At 36.0% G+C, this 20,685-nt stretch overlaps 1 protein-coding gene and 1 long non-coding RNA gene across 3 annotated transcripts in view; one reads left to right on the top strand and one right to left on the bottom strand.

Moving 5' to 3' along the window:
* Positions 1-6,285, top strand: part of uimc1 (ubiquitin interaction motif containing 1) — a 39,326-nt gene extending 33,041 nt beyond the window's left edge. The window contains exons 14-18 of one of the 2 annotated variants that reach the window (XM_087301753.1): positions 619-676; positions 787-892; positions 5,680-5,728; positions 5,807-5,858; positions 5,943-6,285. In XM_087301753.1, coding sequence (XP_087157879.1) covers positions 619-676; positions 787-892; positions 5,680-5,728; positions 5,807-5,858; positions 5,943-6,108 — 431 coding nt within the window. In that variant the 3' untranslated portion in view covers positions 6,109-6,285. Of the gene's footprint in view, positions 1-618; positions 677-786; positions 1,239-3,011; positions 3,396-5,679; positions 5,729-5,806; positions 5,859-5,942 lie in introns of those variants that run through there. The other variant, XR_015520527.1, reaches the window with a different exon arrangement.
* Positions 6,286-7,923: 1,638 nt separating this feature from the next.
* LOC147838942 (uncharacterized) lies at positions 7,924-12,640 on the bottom strand. Its single transcript, XR_015520643.2, has 3 exons — positions 8,850-12,640; positions 8,376-8,696; positions 7,924-8,206 (listed from the first exon to the last, which is right to left on the bottom strand). It is a non-coding gene; the product is annotated as an uncharacterized LOC147838942 (long non-coding RNA).
* Between the last annotated feature and the right edge of the window lie 8,045 nt (positions 12,641-20,685).

Raw genomic sequence — 20,685 nt, 5'->3', positions numbered from 1 at the left:
GCACGGCTATCAGCCAATCAGATTTAAGAACCAGACAGAACTGTTGTATATATATATATATATATATATATATATATATATATATATATATATATATATATATATATATATATATATATATATATATATATATATAAAATCAGAGCTTTCCACGGGTTTGAAATATACTTGTGGTGGTAGCCGGATTGAAACACAGCTTTTACCCATGGCACATAAATGGTCATCTACATGTGACAAATCAAAAAATTGTGATTTTTTTTTTTTTTTACTATCTTTTTATTTATTATGACACTGTTATACACCTTTTCTTTTCAATGGATTAAAGTTATTTTTTAAAAGGCTGTTGAAATAAAAGAAATCCACAATTTCTCTTACTTTTATGCTATTTAGGAGCCATGTGCATGCCCATTCTTCTTTGATTTCTGAAGGATCATGGGACACAGAAAACTAAATAAATTCAGTTTTTTATCCCGAATGGAAGATGTTTTAGCTTGAATTATTTCATAATATTGCTGTTATGATGTTATTGGAGAATACACTGCTTTAAAGATTTTAGCAAAGATACATGTGCTTGTCTTCATTCATATTTTACTTTTGTTTGATTTGATGTGATTGTAGTTGTCCGGCGGACGAGGAACAGAAGACAGTTGATGGAGGACACTCATCAATCTGAGAAGTAAGTTCAGCAAGCATTCACTGAAAATTCTGACAGATCTGTTGAGTAAGCCCTACATTAAATCCATAAAAACATGAGGATTCACCTATTGATGGTCTTCTTCTTTGCAGATCAGCAAATCTTGAGAAGTGCTCCGTGTGTCATGATTTGTTTCCACTACAGGAGTATATACAACATGTCCCTTTGTGCATAGAGAGAAGCTCAACAGCTAATCAGGTGACCATTGTGTGCCAAAACATGCACATACACAGTGCACATAAAACTCTTTTCTGCTGTTATTAAGAAATTTTAAAGGCATAGTTCACCCAAATATCACAATTCTGTCATTATTTGCTCTCCCTTCACTTGTCACAAAACTACAGTGCATCAGGAAAGTATTCATAGTGCTTCACTTTTTCAACAGTTGTTTATGTTACAGCTTTATTCCAAAATGGATTAAATTCATTGATTTCCTTAAAATTCTACACACAATACCCCATAATGACAATGTGAAAAGAGTTTTTGAAATTGTTGCAAATTTATTAAAAACTAAAAAAACTGAAAAATCACATGTACTAGAGCAGTGGTTCCCAACCTGGGGTCCGCGCCCCCCTAGGGGTGCGCTAGAGTTCACAAGGGGGGCGCAGGAGAGGATAAGTATTGAGGTAGAAAAAGGCATAAAAATGCTCCACTATTATATAGGGCTGTACAATTAATCGATTATTAATTCGATTTCAAACGATTATAAAAAAGCATTAATCGAAATAAATGATTATTGCATCATATACCGCCACCTTTCCAGTTGTACACGTGTTGCTCTTAAAAGCGCGAAAGAGCGCGTGCAGCACGCACACTCAGTCAGAAGCATGCGGCCGGTCAGCATTTGCTCTCATTCGCACACTGAGACGAGCAGAGGAGCGCAGACATCTAAAGTCATTTAAGCGCTTTAATGGTCAAATAGGTGTCAAAAATGCGGTGTTTAGTGATTATTTATATTAACCCTCATTTGTGCAATAAACATACGAGTTGAGGATCAAAAGACACGTGAAAGAGAAACCAAAGAGACAGCGAGAAATATTCCTACTGCCGCCTGTTTTTATGATTTTTAATCAAACAACGAGAAAATCCCTCACTAGTCTTGACTGAAGGACTGCTGTAGCTAAAATGTTTTTCTTACAGTGAAGATGCTTAAAGCACAGTTTGTTTAATATTTTTATTCTATTGTATTTATTTCTCTTTCCTTTGCAGGGTGGAAAATAACTGTATATATACACTTAAAGTCAAAATTATTAGCCCTCCTGAATATTAGCAACCCTTTTCCTCCCAATTTCTGTTTCATTGAAAGAAGTTTTTTTTATTATTATTATTTCTGAACATAATGGTTTTAATATCTCATTTCTAATTGCTGATGTCTTTTATCTTTGCTATGATGACAGTACATAATATTTTACTAGATATTTTTTAAAAATACAAGCATTCAGATTAAAGTGCAGTTCAAAGGCTTAATTAGGGTAATAAGGCAAGTCATTGTATAACAGTAGTTTCTTCTGCAGACAATCAAAATATTTATTGCTTAAGGGGGCTAATAATATTGACCTTAAATTGGTTTCAAAATATTTAAACCTGCTTTTATTCTAGCTAAAATAAAACAAATAAGCCTAGAAAAAAAAATATAGGAAATACTGTTAAAATTCCTTGTTCTGTTAAACATAATTTGGGAAATATTTATAAAAAAAAAAAAATCTCAGGAGCGCTATTAATTTTGACTTTAACTGATAATCGTTTTGAATAATTGTGATTACAATTATGACCAAAATAATCGTGATTATGATTTTTCCCAAAATCGAGCAGCCCTACTATTATATATAAAAATAAGTAAAATAAATAACTATAAATAATTATTAAAATTTTGCTCACTCACGAAATGTGCTTGTCAACGTGTCGTAAAGGCAAAATTAAAACAAAATCGGCAGAGAAACGTAAATGCAGTGATTCTTCAGAGGCTAAGAAAAAGATTAAACAGTATGACAAAGCCTACCTAAATTTTGGTTTTATTGATGGCCAAGACAAGTTAAAAGTGATTAATTTATATTTTCTATACATATTATATATTAATATTACACAAACACACACATACAGTATATATATATATATATATATATATATATATATATATATATATATATATATATATATATATATATATATATATATATATAGTATATAGTACATACGTGTGTATATAGTACATACGTGTGTGTGCGTGTGTATTTAAATGGTGGGGGGGCTCCAATGTTTGTATAAGTTCATGGGGGGGGGGGGGCCCTAAGAAAAAGGTTGGGAACCACTGTACTAGAGCTGCAAGATTCTGGCTAAAATGAGAATCGCGATTTATTCATTTATTTATTTTTTGCTTAAAATAAAGATCACAATTTTCTCACGATTCTGTAGATGTAAAAAAAAAAGTTTTGGTAAAAACAAACATGGCACAACATCAATAATAATATGTGTAGGTCTATTGGTTTCTATAAATAATTCTATTCTACTTATAATAATTCTGATGTTGAATTATTATGTTTGAGATATATGCTTGCAATCTGTCATTGACCACATTAGACAATTTTATTCACTGGAAAATCAGACATTTGTCAATATCAGATTATATTCAACATTATATAGGCTAGAGTAGTTATACTGACACTGTAAACATTTATTTTCATGCACAACTCTGTTCACTATGAAAGAAAAAAACATATCAAATGCTTGTCGTAATCGTCAATCATTAAGCGCGCGCCCTCTCTGTGATAACAGCTCATGGTCAGCAGCTCACATCACGTGTGATTTCCCGGCCGCGAAAACATCATTATATGAAAACAAAAATGACATTTTAGGTGGATTATACCTTATAAATGCAGTATGTGACTCATTCAGTATCATTTGAAGGTGTCCATGTCACTGAGCAACATGTGTGAAACAATGAGAAACTCGTGCGGCGGCCTTTTCTTCTTTCCTGAATTTGAAAATATGATTGACAGAATCTTAGACATGCTGAATTAAGATCATCGAGGGGGTCGAATCAAGATCGCGATCTTTTTTCGATTAATTGTGCAGCTCTAACATGTACATCAGTATTCTAAGCCTTTGCAGTGAAGCTCTAAATTGAGCTCAGGTACATTCTGTTTCCACTGATCATTCTTGAGATGTTTCAGCAGCTTAATTGGAGTTCACCTGTGGTAAATTCAGTTGATTGGTCATGATTTCAAAATAACGTACACCTATCTAAATAAGGTCCCAGGGTTGACAGTGCATGTCAAAGCATAAACCAAGCATGAAGACAAAGGAATTGTCTATAGACCTTTGAGACAGGATTGTCTTGAGGCACAAGGTTGGGGAATAATTTCTGCTGCTTTGAAAGTTTCAATAAGCACAGTGGCCTCCATCATCTGTAGGTGGAAGACGTTTGGAACCACCAAAACTCTTCCTAGAGCTGGCCGGCCATCTAAGCTGAATGATCGGGGGAGAAGGGCTTTAGTCAGGGAGGTGATCAATAACCTGATGGTCACTATGTCTGAGCTCCAGTGTTCTTCTGTGGAGAGAGGAGAACCTTACAGAAGGACAACCATCTGTGCAGCAATCAGGCCTGTATGGTAGAGTGGCCAGACGGAAGCCACTCCCTGCCTTGAATTTGCCAAAAGACATCTAAAGGACTCTTAGACCATAAGAAACAAAATTCTCTGGTCTGATGAGACTACAATTGAACTTTTTGGAGTGAATGCCAGGCATTACGTTTGGAGAAAACCAGGTACCGCTCATCACCAGGCTAATACCATCCCTACAGTGACCCATGGTGGTGGCAGCATCATGCTGTGGGGATGTTTTTCAGCAGCAGGAACTGGAAGACTAGTCAGGATAGAGAGAAAGATGAATGCAGCAATGTACAGAGATCTCCTGAATGAAAATCTGCTTCAGAGTGCTCTTGACCTCAGACTGGGGTGACGGTTCATCTTCCAGCAGGACAATGACCCAAACACACCACCAAAATATCAATGGAGTGGCTTCGCAACAACTCGGTGAATGTCCTTGAGTGGCACATCCAGAGCCCAGACCTAAATCCTTTTAAACATCTCTAGAGAGATCTGAAAATGTCTGCACACTGTTGCTTCCCATCCAACCTGATGGAGCTTGAGAGGTACTGCAAAGAGGAATGGGCAATAATTCCCAAAGACAGATCTGCCAAGCTTGTGGCATCATATTTAAAAAGACTTAATTGCTGCCAAAGGTGCATCAATCATGTGGTTTTTCAGGTTTTTATTTTTAAATTGAGTAAATAAAAAATAAAAAAATTACATTGTCATTATGGGGTATTGTGTGTAGAATCTTGAGGAAATTTAATGCATTATAGAATAAGGCTTTGACATTAAACAAATATGGAAAAAGTGAAGTGCTATGATTACTTTCCAGATGCACTGTTTTTTTTTTTTTTTTTTTTGGGGGGGGGGGGTATCACAAAAGAAGATAATTTGAAGAATGTGGAAGAAGCTGTAATGGTTAGCTATTTTTGAATCTAAAAATGCAAATTAGGCTTATGTGATAAACTGGAATATCGCATAAAACATTTGTACATCAGCACTGTTTCAATCCAATGAGTCAAAGAGAACAAAACAATCACATGCTGATAAACTGCCTATTAAAACAAAATCACTTGACTTTTTCAAAAATTTGATCCTACTCAGTTGTGCTCAGTTTTAAATGTGTTATTTCAGACTTTATATGCAAATTCCAAAATGTGCATAAAACCGGTGGATGAAAACATGGCTATTAGCTTCCACAGTATTTGTTTTATCCACTATGGAAGTCAGTGGTTACTGGTTTCCAACATTCTTCAAATTGTTTTGTTTTCAACTGAAAATAGTAACCTCTTGTTTTTGAGTAAGAAGTGTGCACAGTTTTACATTTGTGTGAACTCTCCTTTGGGTGAAAAGAATTAAATTATGTCGCATGTCAATATCGTTGTGCTTTTGCAGGAAAACGGCCTGCTTTCTGCTCTGGAGCGGACAGAACAGAGAAGCACTGGTGTGTAATATTACTTATTTATTTTCAGGTCACTAAAGATTTTGAGTTATGCCATTAAGGACTTTTCTTACATTTCAGTTTCTGCCAGTGATGAGCCTGGCCCGTCGGATGTTCCTACCAAGAGCAACTGGTACAATTCCAATATTGTTCGCTAAACATTTCGTTTGTGCAAATGTCTATGGATTTCCTAATCGTTTCCTGACTGATTCTCCAGCGGCTCTTCTGATATTGTGGTGATGGGGACGTCTGAAAGTGTCAGTGAAGCAATGGTTTCTTCTCCCAGCAGCACCTTCACTCCTCCTTCAGAGAATACACAATGCCTTACTGAGTCTGCCAGGAACAGCCTAAGACTCTCAAGAAAGAGGAAATTCAAAAAGTAGTGGGGTGAACAATGCTTTTAGCAACACTGCTACTCAATGCTTCTTCATTTATATGACTTTTTATACAATAATAAATGCATACAGTTGTCTATTTAAAGTCTTTGTTGTCTAAAAGAAGTGTATCGAATGATATGGACACCGTCTTGAGTTTGTATTAAATGTCTGTTTAGACTTTCACTTGTCTGTGTGGATGAATTGTTCTTAAAGGTGTGGCGTTCACATTCTTACATTTTAAAACCAAATTCTACATGAAAGCTCACATTCGAGAGTTTGTTGTGAGAGAGAAAAAGTTCCTGGCGAATATTTTGGTCTTGTTCTATTCGGATCATATGTTGTGCTGCCCAACAAAAAGCTGCTCGCTTTGCATTTGATTATTGTGTGAGATGTGCTTGCAAAACTTACTTAGTCTTCAGTACTTTCCACTCCTATACCCCTAAAATGATTGTTCACTCAAAAATTTAAATATTCATCATTTATATTGCCCTTTTATGAGTTTCTTTCAACTGTTAAACACAAAAGAAGATGCTTTGAGAAATGTTGGACACTTGTAACCAATGACTTCCTTCTGGTTTTTCTATTATGGAAGTCAATGGTTACAGGTTTCTTGCTTTTTTCAAAATATCTTCTTTTGAGTTCAACGGGAAAGAAGAAACTTATAAAGGTCTAAAATATATGGAAGCCCGTTCCCACCACAAAAAAGTCAGAATTGCAAGTTATTAATTCATAATTGCAAGTTATTAAGTTCAATTCAATTCAGCTTTATTTGTATAGCGCTTTTACAATGTAGATTGTGTCATAGCAGCTTCACATAAATGGTCATAGTAACTGGAACAGTGTGGTTCAGTAACTGGAACAGTGTGGTTCAGGTTTTAGTGTTTCAGTTCAGTTCAGTTTAGCTCAGTTTAGTGTGATTTAATCATTACTGAGAGTTCAAACACTGAAGAGCAAATTCATCGATGCGTAGCTCTACCAATCCTGAACCATGCGAGGCAGTGGCGACAGCGGAGAGGGAAAAAAAACTTCACCTGATAGGAGTGAAGAAAAAAAACCTTGAGAGTCAGATTTCTGAGTTATAAAGTCTGAATTGCGAGTTAAGTCAGAATTTTGAGTAGCTATAAGTCAGAGCTGCAAGTTATTAAGTCAGAATTCAGAGTTAAGTCAGAATTGCGAGACCTTATAACTCAGAATTCTCACTTAATAACTTGCAATTCTGATTTTATAACCTGCAATTCTGCCTAAACTCACAATTCTGAATTTATACATTGGAATTCTGACTTAATAACTTACAATTCTGACTTAATAACTCTCAATTCTGATTTAATAACTCGCAATTCTGAATTCAAAACTCAGAATTCTGACTTAACTAGTAATTCTGACTTAATAACTCGCAATTCTGACTTTATAGCTCGCAATTCTGACTTTATAACTTGCAATTCTGACTTAATAACTCACATTTCTGAATTAATAACTCGCAATTCTGACTTTATAACTCGCAATTCTGACTTAACTCGCAATTCTGACTTTATAACTCGCAATTCTGACTTAACTCGCAATTCTGACTTTATAACTCGCAATTCTGACTTAACTCGCAATTCTGTCTTAATAACTCGCAATTATAACTTAACTCACAATTCTGTCTTAATAACTCGCAATTATAACTTAACTCACAATTCTGACTTAATAGCTCGCAATTCTGACTTTATAACTCGCAATTCTGACTTAACTCGCAATTCTGACTTTATAACTCGCAATTCTGACTTAACTCGCAATTCTGTCTTAATAACTCGCAATTATAACTTAACTCACAATTCTGACTTAACTCGCAATTCTGTCTTAATAACTCGCAATTCTGTCTTAATAACTCGCAATTATAACTTAACTCACAATTCTGACTTAATAGCTCGCAATTCTGACTTTATAACTCGTAATTCTGACCTTACTCGCAATTCTAAATTTATAACTCGCAATTCCAAATTTATAACTCGCGATTCTGAAATAACTCGCAATTCTCACTTAATAACTCGCAATTCTGACTTAATGACTTGCAGTTCTGACTTAACTAGCAATTCTAGCTTAATAACTCGCAGTTCTGACTTAACTCGGAATTCTGACTTTATAACTCGCAATTCTAAATTTATAACTCGCAATTCTGACTTTATAACTCGCAATTCTGACTTTATAACTCGCAATTCTGACTTTATAACTCGCAATTCTGACTTTATAACTCGCAATTCTAAATTTATAACTCGCAATTCTGACTTTATAACTCGCAATTCTGACTTTATAACTCGCAATTCTAAATTTATAACTCGCAATTCTGACTTTATAACTCGCAATTCTAAATTTATAACTCGCAATTCTGACTTTATAACTCGCAATTCTAAATTTATAACTCGCGATTCTAAATTTATAACTCACGATTCTGAAATAACTCACAATTCTGACTTAACTCGCAATTCTGACTTAACTAGCAATTCTGACTTTATAACTCGCAATTCTGACTTAATAACTCGCAATTCTAAATTTATAACTCGCGATTCTGAAATAACTCACAATTCTGACTTAATAGCTCGCAATTCTGGACTTAACTCGCAATTCTGACTTAACTCACAATTCTGACTTAACTCACAATTCTGACTTTATAACTCGCAATTCTGACTTAATAACTCGCAATTCTAAATTTATAACTCGCGATTCTGAAATAACTCACAATTCTGACTTAATAGCTCGCAATTCTGGACTTAACTCGCAATTCTGACTTAACTCACAATTTTGACTTTATAACTCGCAATTATGAATTTATAACTCAGAATTCTGACTGAACTTGCAATTCTCACTTTATAATTCGCAATTCTGAATTTATAACTCGCAATTCTGACTTAATAACTTGCAATTCTGACTTAATAACTAAAAATTCTGACTTTATAATTCGCAATTCTGAATTTATAACTCTCAATTCTGACTTAATAACCTGCAATTCTGACTGAATAGAAGGGGTGCACAAAAATTGTATGTAACAAATGTATTTTTTTGGAGGACTTGAATGAGCCAACAGGTCTAAAACTGGACAAGCTGTTGTCGAGTGGTTTCAGTCACCTGCAGTCAGTGAAAACTGGTAAAGCATGCAGATAATGAATCAAACCACTGCCAAGTGCCAGATTGACACAGTAGCATATTTAGTCATGGTCAACAACAGCAATGGATTTGTAAACGTTATCGAATTCTCCTCACTTATACTGTTTCAAGTATTTTACACTAGTGTAACAGGTATACAAAATGCAAGTAAACCCTGTTAGAATAACTTCAAATGTGAGTCATTTAAGAATGCTTTGTTATTTGTTGCTGACAGCGCCATCTTGTGCTGGCATGTTTCAGCTTTTTGTTGTATTTTCCAGTCTTTGGTATTTTCCCTTTGACCTTTTATATTTTTGTACACAGGATGTAATCTCTAAGGGCTTTTTCCGGGAGGACTGTCAGAGGTCAGTGTTTTTACCTCATTTTACTGATTCACTGTGTACAGTACATTTATCAATATCACTCAAGAATGTAAATGCAACCAAATTAGTCCAAAGGCAAGATTTCTTTGCCAAATGTTAGACCCAAAAAATACTAAATTGTAAACCAGTTAAATTGACAATATATATTATATACAGTTGAAGTCAGAATTATTAGTTCCCCTGAATTATAAGCCCCCCTGTTTATTTTTTCCCAATTTCTTTTTTAACAGTTTTTTAACACATTTCTAAACATAATAGTTTTAATAACTCATTTCTAATAGCTGATTTATTTTATCTTTGTCATGATGACAGTAAATAATATTTGACTAGATGTTCTTCAAGACACTTCTATACAGCTTAAAGTGAGATTTAAAGGCTTAATTAGGTTAGGCAGGTTAGGGTATTTGGCAAGTTATTCTATATTGATGGTTTGTTCTGTAGACTATCTAAAAAATATAGAGCTTAGCAGGGCTAATAATTTTGTCCTTAAAATGGTTTTTAAAAAATTAAAAACTTTTTATTCTAGCCGAAATAAAACAAATAAGACTTTCTCCGGAAGAAAAAATATTATCAGACATACTGTGAAAATTACCTTGCTCTGTTAAACATAGTAAACTTTTTTTATTTAACCAGGTAAGTCAACATAATTTGGGAAATATTTAAAAAAGAAAAAATTTAAAATAATTCTGACATTGAAAATGTAATTTCATTAAAAACTTAATTTAACTTAAAGTAAAAATAACTTTATATTTAAACATACTAAAGTGACGTTTGAGTAAATCTTCAGGTATGGTGAGGTTCAGTGAAGTATGTATGGCAGGACTGCAGCCGTATAGCTGGAGGCTGTGTGTGTGTGACTGATTACACACACTTACATTCTTGGAAAAAACAACACCCTCTTTATATCTCTGAAAACACATTACGTGTCAAATATGAGGAGTATCAGGAAATGAGGAAACAATACTTGCTACAGAAATATTCGACCGAGGCCTTGAATTCATTTATTCCTTTTTCTTTTCGACTCTTTATTAATCCGGGGTCGCCACAGCGAAATGAACCACCAAATTATCCAGCACATGTTTTAAGCAAACGGATGCCCTTCCAGTCGCAACCCATCACTGGGAAAGAGGACTTAAATGTTTATGAGAATCAACAATCAACTCTATAACTGCTTTATTAAAATGTTCCACACAGTCCACTTGTGTTCGGAAAACATGAAGGAATTAAGTTAGCTTATTAGTTTTACAAATTTAAGTAAATTGAACTTAAAAACAATCAAGTTGTCCCAAATCAAACATCAAGAATTGTGTTGTTTCAGCTCATTTTAAATAATTACACTCTCAGAAAAAAAAGGTACACGGTGGTACAACTAATGTTCCTTAAGGAACAGTTTTGTACCTTCGTAAAAGTTGTATCTTATTTGGTACAGAAAAGACCTTTTATGATACTGCGCAGTATCTTTTATGGTACAATTGAAATGAAGGTACACAATTGTTCTCATAAAAAAGGACATAAGTGTTGGACAAGTCCTTTATTACATCATCTATAACAATAAATATTACTGGAAAGGCAAAGTGATTTTATTAATAATTACCATATTAAAACATGAATCATCATTTAAAAGCATATGTTTAAAGAAACCCATAAACACTAAATATTAAGTTTTATAATACAAAATAACTGGTAAAGCAAAACTACACAGTAGGTATTGTAAACTAAACATTTAAGGCATTCTTAATAAACCGTTGGTAAGCCTTTTCTGATAAATACATTTTCATTGCTGATATCCGCACCTTTTGGTGTTTGCTTTTCACTACGCATGTGAGCTGGCAAAAGTCCTGCATATGCAAAGTGTTCATGCAGACACGTTAGTATTGTAAAACTAATCAAACATTGTGCATATCTCCATACAATACTTTTGCATACTTCTATTTCTATTTTAAAATTAAGTAAATTAAATGAACTTTAAAGTGATTACAAAGGTATGGTGTGAAAATTGGAGAAAAAAAATGTTTATATTGTAGATTGGAGATTGTGTTTCATTTTATGAAAAGTGTTGTGAAAAATAAATTTTTTGATTTATGTTAAAGTATTTTTTATTCTTTATTGTTGATGGTAAATGTGAATTTACACACAAAGAAACCGTCATTTCTGTATCAAAAAAATCAATGTTTAAAAATATAATTGATGTTTTATATTTACTGAAATTAAACTGATCACTTTAGATTTACCTCCATGGATCACATTTGTACCTTTGATGAATATTGTATCTGAAGGTTTTAAAAACTAAAGGTACATTTTAGTTTCCCATGGGACAAATCTTGTGCTTAAAGGTACAACCTGCAATGGTACAAATTTGTTTCTTTGTCTTAAGGTATAAAACACATGCCGGAAAAGTTGGAGGTTCATTCCGCTTTGGCAACCTCTGATAAATCAGAGACTAAACCGGAGGAAAATGAATGAATAAAACAAAATGTACTTAATTATAAAATACTAAATGACTTACCATACAGACAAAAACAATAATAAAAGTACATTTAATTAAAGAATCCATTTAGTAAAAAGAAAAAAAAATTGAATTTGTAATTATAGTAATCTGTAAATAGTTTAAATTCAAAGTTAAATGAATGGCTTTGTAATAAACAGTATTGTATATTATATTAAGGAAAAATACAGAAGAGTTCTGAAAAAATGGCGATAAATCAATTCAACTGAATTGCTGAAGATCTTAATAAAAAAGAATCAAGATGCCTGTGTAAACAAGTAAAACACAAAAAGATGTACCTTATATGGTACACAAAAGACCTCTTATGATAATGTTCTGTACTTTTTATGATGAAATTGAAATGAGGGTACGCACAATTGTTCTCATAAAAAAAAGGTACAATTCTGTTCCATAAAACTGTACTGTACTGCCCCAGTGACAAAGGTTGGTAGCTTCTTTGGTACAACATTGTACCATTTTTTTCTGAGAGTGTAGTTTGAGTAAACAGCGAGCATCATTTTTGAGTGTACAATTTTAAAGGGATAGTTCACCCAAAAAATGACACAATTTTCTGGTTTCTAGTCCAGATATATATAAATACTTGATTCTAGAAACATTTCTATATAATCTTTCTAAATCTTTCTAAATAATCTCTAAGCGAGGAAAGTTTGAAAAAAATATATATCTTAATTTTGACTTATTATTTTTGAAAACAAAACAATATACAGTATTTTACTCATCTAAAATGCTTCTTGATTTAAGAAGTTTTCAATATTTGGACTAGAAACAAGAAAAAGTGTAAAAAAAAAAAGAAGAAAAAAAAGAAAAAGAGTTGCAGTGTAAAAATGCTGCCTTCATATACAAGCTGTTGTTAAATCCGTTTAGTTGACTTTACTTAAAGTGAGTAAACCTGTTGATTTAAATGATTAAATCCCTCTATGGTAACACTTTATAATAACTACACTTTATGAATCATTAATTAAGCATTAGCAAATAGTGAATTCATTATCTGTTAAGCATTAACTCTACATTAATAAACGTTAGTAAGCCTTTTATAACTACAGCTACAAATGCTATTCTTGACTGTATAAGCACATATTTAATGTGCTTAATGATTGTGCTTTCATACTTTGTTAATGATTAATTTTTCTTTACTAAATTAAGCATCTCTTTTTTATTGGATAATGTCATGACAGAAAATTACCTATTTATTGTTATTGTTTGGCTGCACGATGGCTCAGTGGTTAGCACTGTCGCCTCACAGCAAGAAGGTTGTTAGTTCGAGTCCCGGCTGGACCAGTTGACTTTTCTGTGTTGTGAGTTTGCATGTTCTCCCCATGTTGCTAAAAACATAGCATACTTGAATTTGTTTTAAATAGCAGAATTAAGTGCACACAGCATGCTATAGTATCTGATAGTTGCAGGAAATAATTCCCAAAGGCAATTGATTGTGTAAAGAAGCATTAAACAAAACAAAAATATGATGTAAATGCCGAGTTCAGTGGCTAATCAGCCGGAATCAGCTGAGGTGAAGTGACTGCAACCAGCAAGACCTAGCTGTCACTCAAGTGGCCACGCCCTTAATTATATAGACTTAATATAAGTTAATAAAAATTAATCGGACGAGTTATGAAAAAATTCACCCCCTCACAATTTATATTAGCTATGTACACCGAAGCCATCGTTTGTACCAGGCTGTAAACATGTTTTTATCAGCTGTAAAAATTACCAATTTATCATTGCAGTCAGAAATCATCTGGATTTTCTTGGAGCCAGCCCCCAAAGGTGAGTCGATGAATTGCAGTTTTAGTTACTTCCATATTGGCTTCCTGAGGGAGAGCAACACAATCTCACGGCAATTCGTAACTTCGTAACTTTTCTCTTGAGATCAGGCTGGGGAGAGTGGGAGGTTGCCGCTTGGTCCCAACACTATTTAAGGGTGCTTTCACACCTGTGAATCGATTCAGTTGTTCCGAAACAGAGATTACAATTGTTACATTGTTGCTCTTTGCTCTTGGAGCAGTTCACTTTCACACTGCAAAGCTTCTTAACGGACCAAAAGAGCTAAAACAAGTCACGTGCGAGTAAACTCTCCTCACATTGGTCAGAGTGTCAGGGTTTATTTTGCAGCGTTACGCTCAGCTGTCAGGAGAGGTGGTGGTTTGGTGGTGATTGACAGGGTGCGCGCGCGACGTGTCTGAGAAGAGACGCGGTGGGGAAGGGTAAGGGTGCACGACGATGCCTATTTGAGGACCGGGAGGGAGACGCGAGATTACCGGGAGATCATCACTTGTTTGCGGGCATCCGGAGACTCGCGAAACTTCCCGCCCTACTCATAATTCTCTCTTCATATAGCCGTATGCCTATTACATATCCATAAAACACAGTGATATAACCGCGATCGGATCGCTTTCTCACTGCAATCGAACCGCTCCAGGGTTCGTATCAGTCGAGCTGAGACCACCTCATTCAAGCGATCTCGGAGTGATTACTTTGGCGCGGAACAGACCGCGATTGCCCTGTTCACATATGCCAAACGAACCGCGCTAACTGGGCAAACGAGATACGTTCCGAAACAAAAGTGTAGGTGTGAAAGCACCCTAAGTTAACTTAAACTTAAGTGGAATTGCACTGTAAAAAATTCCTTCATGCTGTCTCAACACAAATCGATTAACTTGATAATTTTAACAAATTTAAGTGTATTGAACATAAAACAATTTAGTTGTCAAAAATTTAAGAATTGTGTTGTTTCAACTCATTTTAAATAAGCAAATTGAACAAGCAGCAAATATTTTTTTTTTTTACTTCTCTGTAATAAATCTCCACAAATCCCTCATATTACTCTCCGCATGAGCTGAAATAAAGACGTTTGGGTTTATAAATCTGGAACGGAGTTTAGTTTTTATCTAAAGCAATACAATGAACTTTACTGACTCAAGGACACTTGCTGAGAAGCCTGAGCTGTTCAGCATTTCTTGCTAGAAAACATTCAGTGTCCAGTTTCAGAAAGCGCTGGAAGGGAAACTGTTGACATTCAGTCTCTGTGATTTCAGGAAGTCTGCTTTTCCACTGGAAAACACAAGAGTTTCACTGCTGTTTCTCTGTCCACTGAGTTACAGCCACTTCCTGTCTGCGTTTCCTGCCTGCAGAGCTTTGTTTATTTTCTTTACCCTCATATTTTCTATTCACTGAAAAAAAAAAATTATTTTTTGAATTAACTTATTTTTTTAAGGTGTTTGCAAACTATTTATATAGGCTGAATTTAAACAAATAAATGTAGGAATACTTAATTTTCTTACTTAATTAACACCTTAAAAATGAGTAAATTCAAGGAATATTTTTTTTCAGTGTTAATCCGTTTTAGAAGGCGACACGGTGGCTCAATAGGTGGTGCTGTCGCCTCACAGCGAGAAGGTCACTGGTTTGAGCCTCGGCCGGGTCAGTTGGCATTTCTGTGTGGAGTCTGCATGTTCTGTCCGTGTTCGCGTGGGTTTCCTCCGGGTGCTCCGGTTTCCCCCTCAGTCCAAAGACATACGGTACAGGTGAGTAGGCTAAATTGTCCGTAGTGTATGAATGTAAAAGAGTGTGTATGGATGTTTCCCAGTGATGGGTTGCAGCTGGAAGGTCATCCGCTGCGTAAAACATGTGCTAGGTAAGTTGGTAGTTCATTCCACTGTGGCAAACTTCCCTTAATGGTAGCTTTGATCATGCACAGGTCTGAGAGATACATCCACAAGTTAAACGTTCATAGGAGAGGGGAAACATCCTCGGAAGAAGGCGAGTCAGGGAAAAGGTAAGGTGAACCGTCAGACATCGATTCCAGCCACTGATTGACTGGAATCGCTGGGTTATATAGGGAGTGCTGATGAGGGGTGCAGGTATGTCTAATTAGAATTCAGGTGTATGTGCTCCGGCATGAGGAGAGGTGGCAGGAGATGAAGAGCGATGATTGGTGCTGAGGGAACGTGATGGGGAGAGAGCGCGGTTGGTGGAGCAGCAGAAACTAGCCGGTGATTTGACACCCAAAAGAAAATGAATGAATGAATGATTTATCGCCATTTTTTAGAACTCTTCTGTATTTTGCCTAAATATAATATACAACACTGTTTATTACAAAGCCATTAATTTAACCTTGATTTTAAACCACTTTTTTTCAAGAGTTCACACTTAGCTAATGATTGGTAATTAGCTAGTTTGGCATGCTGTCCCGGGAGAGAGCCCCGAGCTCATGCGAGCCTCGGGCCCGGGGCTCCCTCCCGTTGCAGGGCGAGAGGGGAGTTTGAGCTCGGGTAGATCTCGAGAACCCCCGCCCCACCCACCCACCCCCCCCCCTCTCATGCTGATTTAGGGTTGCTAAGGTGATCCGTTGCTGACAGAATTTAATCGAATTTGGTGCTAATTTGGTTTAGTCAATTTACTTAAGTGTCATGTTTTTGGGAGTGTGGGAGGAAACCGGAGGACCCGGGGAAAACCCACGCAAGCACGGGGAGAACATGAACTCCACACCAAAATGCTGACCGTTTGGGTAGATGCCCAAACCGGAGGCGTTTTGCTGTGAGGTCGCAGTGCTAGCCACTGGGCCGCCGTGCTGCCCTGTAGACAAAAGAGGAGGCGAAGGGGTGGAAGGGGGGATTCTTCAAGACAAAAAGGACTAAAGGTAAGATGTTTGGTTATTTATACTTGGTTAGGAATAGTCTGATTGGTGGTTCGTACATTAGCTTGACTCGGGGTCAGCCGTGTCAATCATAAGCACGTGATCCTCTCGAAATTAGTTTATGAATAAACTTCACTTAAATTAGTTGAGCTTTAGCGTTGTTCCCCTATGTACAAAAAATACAACAAAATCTAAACTTTAAATTGTTAATATAACAATTACAAATTCAACCTTTTTTTTTACCTTTACTAAATGCATTTTTATTAAATTCATTCATTCATTCATTCATTTTCCTTCAGCTTGTGCCGAGTTCAGACTGGATGATTTTTAAAGTAGTCGTGTCATGGATGTTTTCACACTGCATGACTATCTGGGTTAGCATTCTGTCGGTGCTGTGCTTACACTATAGGATGGATCGGTGACAGGGGGTTTCCCACTGCATGTTCAATAGGAAGAATCACAGACAACTTCGTCCAAACTACATCTCACAACCAAACAAATGCAAGAAATGAAATGGAAACAATGCACGGTCACGTAATATATCTTTCGTTATTAACTACATAATAGAAAACAAAGCTTTAGCTTTAGAAAATGTACTTATTTTACTTACCTGGCTTTTGAAGAGAATTAGCCATTTTTTCTCAACTTTTTTACTTTTCTAATAGGTTCTGATTTTGCTCAGATGACACATCAAACAGACACGGTGCTCCTGCCAAATTTACATTATTCTTGAGTCCAAATAAACTGAAAATGAGCACTTTTAACTTCTCCCCATCCTCATGCTGGCTAGCCAATTCTCATTGGCTGTAGGTGATCAACAATGACACTTTCAATCAGAACACATTTCACATGGCAGGATTAGAATTGCCGACAGCTCCAGATATTTAGCATGCCAAATATCTCACGGGCATCGGCGACTCATTGGTGATTCTCTCATATCGCATCATTGATAGTTCACACTGTGTGATTGTTACTCACGTGAACGAGCTCTGATTTGCCTGTGATTTCTGGCATTTGACTGCGATTTATCAAAAATTGTTGGGGAGTCAAAATCGGGGCTAAAATCATGCAGTCTGAACTCGGCATTAGTCTCATATTTATCATAGGTAGCCACAGTGAATTGAACCGTCAACTATACCGGCATATGTTAGCACACAGGTGTCAAACTCAGTTCCAAAAGGGCCGCAGCTCTGCACAGTTTAGTTCCAACCCTAATTAAACACACCTGATCAAACTAATTGAGTCCTTCAGGCTTGTTTGAAACCTACAGGTAAGTGTGTTGGAGCAGGGTTGGAACTAAACTGTGCAGGGCTTCGGCCCTCCAGGAATTGAGTTTGACACCCCTAGCAGATGCCCTTCCAGCTGCAATCCAGTACTGGTAAAACGCTCTCACCTTAACACACACACGCTACGGCCAAATTGAATAAATCCAATTCACCTGTACCGCATATCTTTGGACTGTGGGGGGAAACCACAGCACCCGGAGGAAACCCACATGAACACAAGGAGAATATACAAACTCCACACAGAAATGCCAACTGACCCAGCCGAGGCTCGAACCAGCAACTTTTTTGCTGTGAGGCGGTGCCCTCTGTGCCACCGCACCTACAAAAGTTTATTTTACTTTATTTGTGTGATACAGTTGAGTCTCAAACACCCAAATAACAAAACAAAACAGTGTGACTGACTTTATTTTACTGTATTTTTGTGGTTGTGGTACAATTGAGCCCCCTTAAACAAAGTTCTATGCAACAGACAAGCAGGATTATATTTACCTTCATGGTAGGCTATTTATTTATTGAGATGTACAGTACAGCACACACACAAGCAATTCAAACAGATTTGGACAGAAATGACCCCCTGCATTCTGTGGACATCAGAAATAACAGCATTTCGCCTCAGATTAACCTGCAAATCCCGAAGACGGAGGAACTTTCGACAGAAACCATCTGTTCTGCGCCTGTAGCCGTTTAATATTTCGGCTTTATTGGCGTGTGACGTTTGCTTTTGCTGATGTTTTCTGGCGTGTGTTTTAAACAGATGGCCCGCGTTTCACAACACGCGGACATGCGGATATGTGTTTGTCTGCCTCTACGCATTCCAGACGCAGAACACACTATTTTATTCAGAAGCACTGAAAAAATAATAATAATAAGATTTACTTTTAAAATATCCATGTAACAATTGGCACGAACAAATTTCACATAAATTTTACTTTCTTATATCAGGGACAATTAACTTGTCAATAACATGTAACATTTACTTCATGTTTAACCTAACAGTCTAAAATGAATGAAGTAAAAGTTCATTGATTGTCTTTAATTTTTTAGTTTATATTTATTTAAATGAACCAAGTAATGTCAAGTTCTTGTTTTAGCTGAAGGAACATTGCTTTTATCAATTTAAATAATCTTATTAGTTAGTCTAATAATGTAATTAGGATATTTGGTGTAACTTGGTTTAATTAAGACATGCATGTGTCATTAATTTATTTTAAGTAAATTTAACCCAAGAGTGGTGACGCAGTGGCTCAGTAGGTAGTGCTGTCACCTCACAGCAAGAAGGTTACTGGTTCGAGCCTCGGCTGGGTCAGTTAGCTTTTTTGTTTGGAGTTTGCATGTTCTCCTTTCGTTCGCATGGGTTTTCTCCGGGTGCTCCGGTTTCCCCCACAAGTCCAAAGACATGTGGTACAGATGAATTGGGTAGGCTGAATTGTCTGTAGTGTATGAGTGTGAATTAATGCGTGTGGATGTTCCTCAGAAAAGGGTTGCGCTCTTAATCTTCAAACGAATGAAACTTAAACTCTAACAAGTCATTCTCTCAAATTTAAACATTTAAGATTGCTTATTAGCAATCTTATTATTTCTAGATTATTTACAAAATATTCTCCTCTTAATTTAATCCCATACAAAGCATGCTGGGAACTACATATCCATTGTGACATATCTATTATTAAAATGTATTTAATATTTCTAGGTTTACGACGATTAGAGAATATTTAAATTCATTTATTCATTCATTTTCTTTTTGGCTTAGTCCCTTTATTTATCTGGAGTTGACACAGCGGAATGAACCACCAACTTATCCAGCATATGTTTTGAACAGCGAATGTCCTTCCAGCTGCAACCCATCTCTGATGAACATCCATACACATTCATTCACACTCATACACTACGGACAATTTAGCCTACCCAATTCACATGTACCGCATGTCATTGGACTGTGAGGGAAACCCACACGAACGCAGTGAGAACATGCAAACTCCTCACAGAAATGCCAACTGACCCAGCTGAGGCTCGAACTCGCGACTTTCTTGCTGTGAGGCGACAGCACTACCTACTGCGCCACTGCGTCACCAAAATATTTAAATATTACAAGTATATTAATATTTAACTCCTTCCACTCATTTCATTTATTACATAAAGTAATTGTGTAAATATTAAATATTTACTGAGAAAATTCTTGTCATCCTTGACACTTTAAATTACAATTTAAAAATTCTGAGAAAAAATGTATTAGATTTGACAACACCAAAAAGTCATTTCTTTCAGTAAGTGCGCAACAAATCAAATGATCCTAAAAGAAAATTTTCATTCATTCATACATACATTCATTTTCTTTTCAGCTTAGTCCCTTTATTAATCCGGGGTCGCCACAGCAGAATGAACGGCCAACTTATCCAGCATATGTTTTACACAGCGGATGCCGATGCTGCCACCACCATGCTTCACTGTAGGGATGGTATTAGCCTGGTGATGAGCGGTACCTGGTTTTCTCCAAACGTAACACCTGGCATTCACTTCAAAGAGTTCAATTCTCTTCAGACCAGAGAATTTTGTTTCCTATGGTCTGACAGTCCTTTAGATGCCTTTTGGCAAATTCTAGGCAGGGAATGGTTTCCGTGTGGCCTCTCTACCATACAAGGCTGATTGGTGGATTGC

This window comes from Danio rerio, chromosome 21, assembly GCF_052040795.2.
Source record: "Danio rerio strain M-AB ecotype USA chromosome 21, GRCz13ab, whole genome shotgun sequence".
NCBI lineage: Eukaryota > Metazoa > Chordata > Actinopteri > Cypriniformes > Danionidae > Danio > Danio rerio.
Note: the sequence above shows the minus strand (reverse complement) of the source record. Positions and strands in the feature narration are given on the sequence as shown.